Source organism: Tupaia chinensis, unplaced genomic scaffold, assembly GCF_000334495.1.
Source record: "Tupaia chinensis unplaced genomic scaffold, TupChi_1.0 Scaffold145814_1, whole genome shotgun sequence".
NCBI lineage: Eukaryota > Metazoa > Chordata > Mammalia > Scandentia > Tupaiidae > Tupaia > Tupaia belangeri.
The window spans coordinates 2,256,631-2,259,004 of record NW_006205672.1 but is presented as its reverse complement, the minus strand read 5'-3'; the positions used below and the strand labels follow the sequence as shown (position 1 = coordinate 2,259,004).

Here is a 2,374-nt window from a genome sequence, read left to right as displayed (position 1 = left end):
AATTTTCTTTTTTTTTTTTTTTTTTTTTTAAGAGAGAGTTTTACTATAGGGCACTGTGCTTGCCAGAGAGACAGAGACAGAAAGGGAGAAATCACCCCCCAAGTGGGGAAGGCCATGCTGCAATTCCCTCTTTTCATTTCTCTTCTTGGGATCTTGGGCGTGCATGCACAAGCACCCAGCATGAGTTTTAAGCCACCAGGTTTGGGACTCAAACCACAGTTGACTATGTGGGAAGTCCAGCAATGTAACCATCTCGCCACTTGCTAGTCCCAGTTTTTGGTTTTGTGTTTTTTAGGTTTTTATGTACTTACTTGAGGTACACAAAGATAGAAGGAAAGTGAGAAATCACCAGGGCAGATGGCTATACCACAGTCCTTTCTCTGCGCTTCTCTCGGGATTTTGGGCACACATGCACTTACTCTTGATGTGATTTTCAAGCTGTCAAGTCTGGAACTCAAACCGTGGTTGACCATATGGTAGCCCAGTGCTGTAACCACCATACCACCTGCTGGCTCCAGAAGAAGGGCTTTAGAGATTCTAGGGACCAGGTCTTTGCACCTTCACCGCTGGTTACCCAAACTAGGAATTTGGGACTAATGCCATGATTTAAAAAAATTTAAATGTAATAATTTGTGCAAGTTCTGTTGGATTTGTACGTATTATTTAAATGTTCATGATAGCCTTGCAAGGTAGGGTTCCTCCTTGAATTTCCCCTTTCTAAACACTTGGGAGGTTTAGAAATAAGTACCTTGTCCTAAGTAACATAGGCCTTAAGTGACAGAGTTATGATTCAAACTCGGGGTTGTCTAATTGCAGAGTCTTAATCTCATGGCAGTTCTGCTCTGGAAAGATAGATTGAAAAATCCCAGAGTCTAGCTGCATAGACATATCTTTACTAAATTTTTCAGCATCTGGTATAGGCAGAATATGATGGAGTCATTCAGAAAATTTTAAGCCTCTAGGCCTCTAGACCTGACAGCTCTTTCGGTTTAGGAAAATGGGAAAAATTAAAAAGAAATTAACAATTTTGGAATACTTTTTTTCTTGGAGAACAGATCAAACAAATGATGGAGGCAGCAACACGACAAATTGAAGAGAGGAAAAAACAGCTGAGCTTCATTAGCCCCCCTACACCTCAGGTATCGTATCTAGATTTTTATATTTTGAAGAGAATAATTTTTAACACAGGATGTCCTGTCCACTTAAATGAGAGTCTAGGAGATGACTGCATGTTCCACTCTACGATCATTACCACTGTGTGTGTGTGTGTGTGTGTGTGTGTGTGTATGTGTGATTGCATACATATGTGTGTATCTGTCTAACCATCTCAGTTTCTCGGATTTCTATTTCTTTAACTCATAGACAAAGACTCCTTCCTCACAACAAGAGCGACTTCCCATTGGAAATACAATTCAGCCCTCCCAGGCTGCCACTTTCATGAATGATGCCATTGAGAAGGCAAGGAAAGCAGCTGAACTACAAGCCCGAATCCAAGCCCAGCTGGCACTGAAGCCAGGGCTCATTGGCAATGCCAACATGGTGGGCCTGGCTAACCTGCATGCCATGGGAATTGCTCCCCCGTGAGTAATCGTTTCTTGGAATCTATTGTCATTTCTTATTTTTAAAGAATTATTTTATTTAGGGGGCTGGCAGGTGGCATCGTGGTTAAAGGGATTCCCACATGACTGACTGGTTTGAGTCCCTGACCTGGCGGCTTGCTTTCTTACTTTCCCTTTCTTTCTCTATTTTTTTGGTCAAACTTAAAAATAATTATAACAAATGGAATTAAATAAGTAAATAATTCTGTAAAAAAAGAATTATTTGGGACACAGCGTAATGGCTATGTCGCTGAACTCCCATGTAGTCAACCGCGGTTTGAGTCCTGGACCCGGTGACTTAAACTCACGCCGGGCGCGTGTGCATGCGTGCCCAAGATTCTGAGAGGAGGATGGAGGAGAAGGGATTGCAACGTGGCCATCCCCCCTGGGGGGGGTGAGTTCTCGCTTTCTGTCTCTCTTTCTGGGGAGTGCACACGCCCTATAGCAAAAAACCTCTCCCAAAAGAAAGAAAATTATTTTATTTTGGGTTGGGAGGTGGGATGGTGGTTAGGGGCACTGGACTCCAAAATGGCCGACTGTGGTTTGGGTCCCAGACCTGGCAGTGTACTTTTTCTTTCTATCTCTCATTCTGTCCCTCTCTGGTCAAATCAGAATAAATAAATAAATGGATAAATAAAGTTAATAAAATAATTGTTTTGAAAAAAGAATTATTTTTAAAGAATTATTTTATTTAACTTTTATTTATTTATCTTTAATTTGGTCAGAGAGGGACAGAGTGAGAGTGAGAGAGAGAGAGAGAGAGGGAAAGTGAGAAA

The 2,374-nt window shown here is 41.6% G+C and overlaps 1 protein-coding gene across 4 annotated transcripts in view; it reads left to right on the top strand.

Annotated features, from left to right (window-relative positions):
• The window catches only part of PRPF3 (pre-mRNA processing factor 3), a 32,219-nt gene that overhangs the window by 9,810 nt on the left and 20,035 nt on the right, over positions 1 to 2,374 (top strand). For all 4 annotated transcript variants that reach the window (XM_006168466.3, XM_006168467.2, XM_027768277.1 and 1 more), the window contains 2 exons: positions 1,056 to 1,139; positions 1,363 to 1,580. In XM_006168466.3, coding sequence (XP_006168528.1) covers positions 1,056 to 1,139; positions 1,363 to 1,580 — 302 coding nt within the window. The remainder of the gene's footprint in view (positions 1 to 1,055; positions 1,140 to 1,362; positions 1,581 to 2,374) is intronic.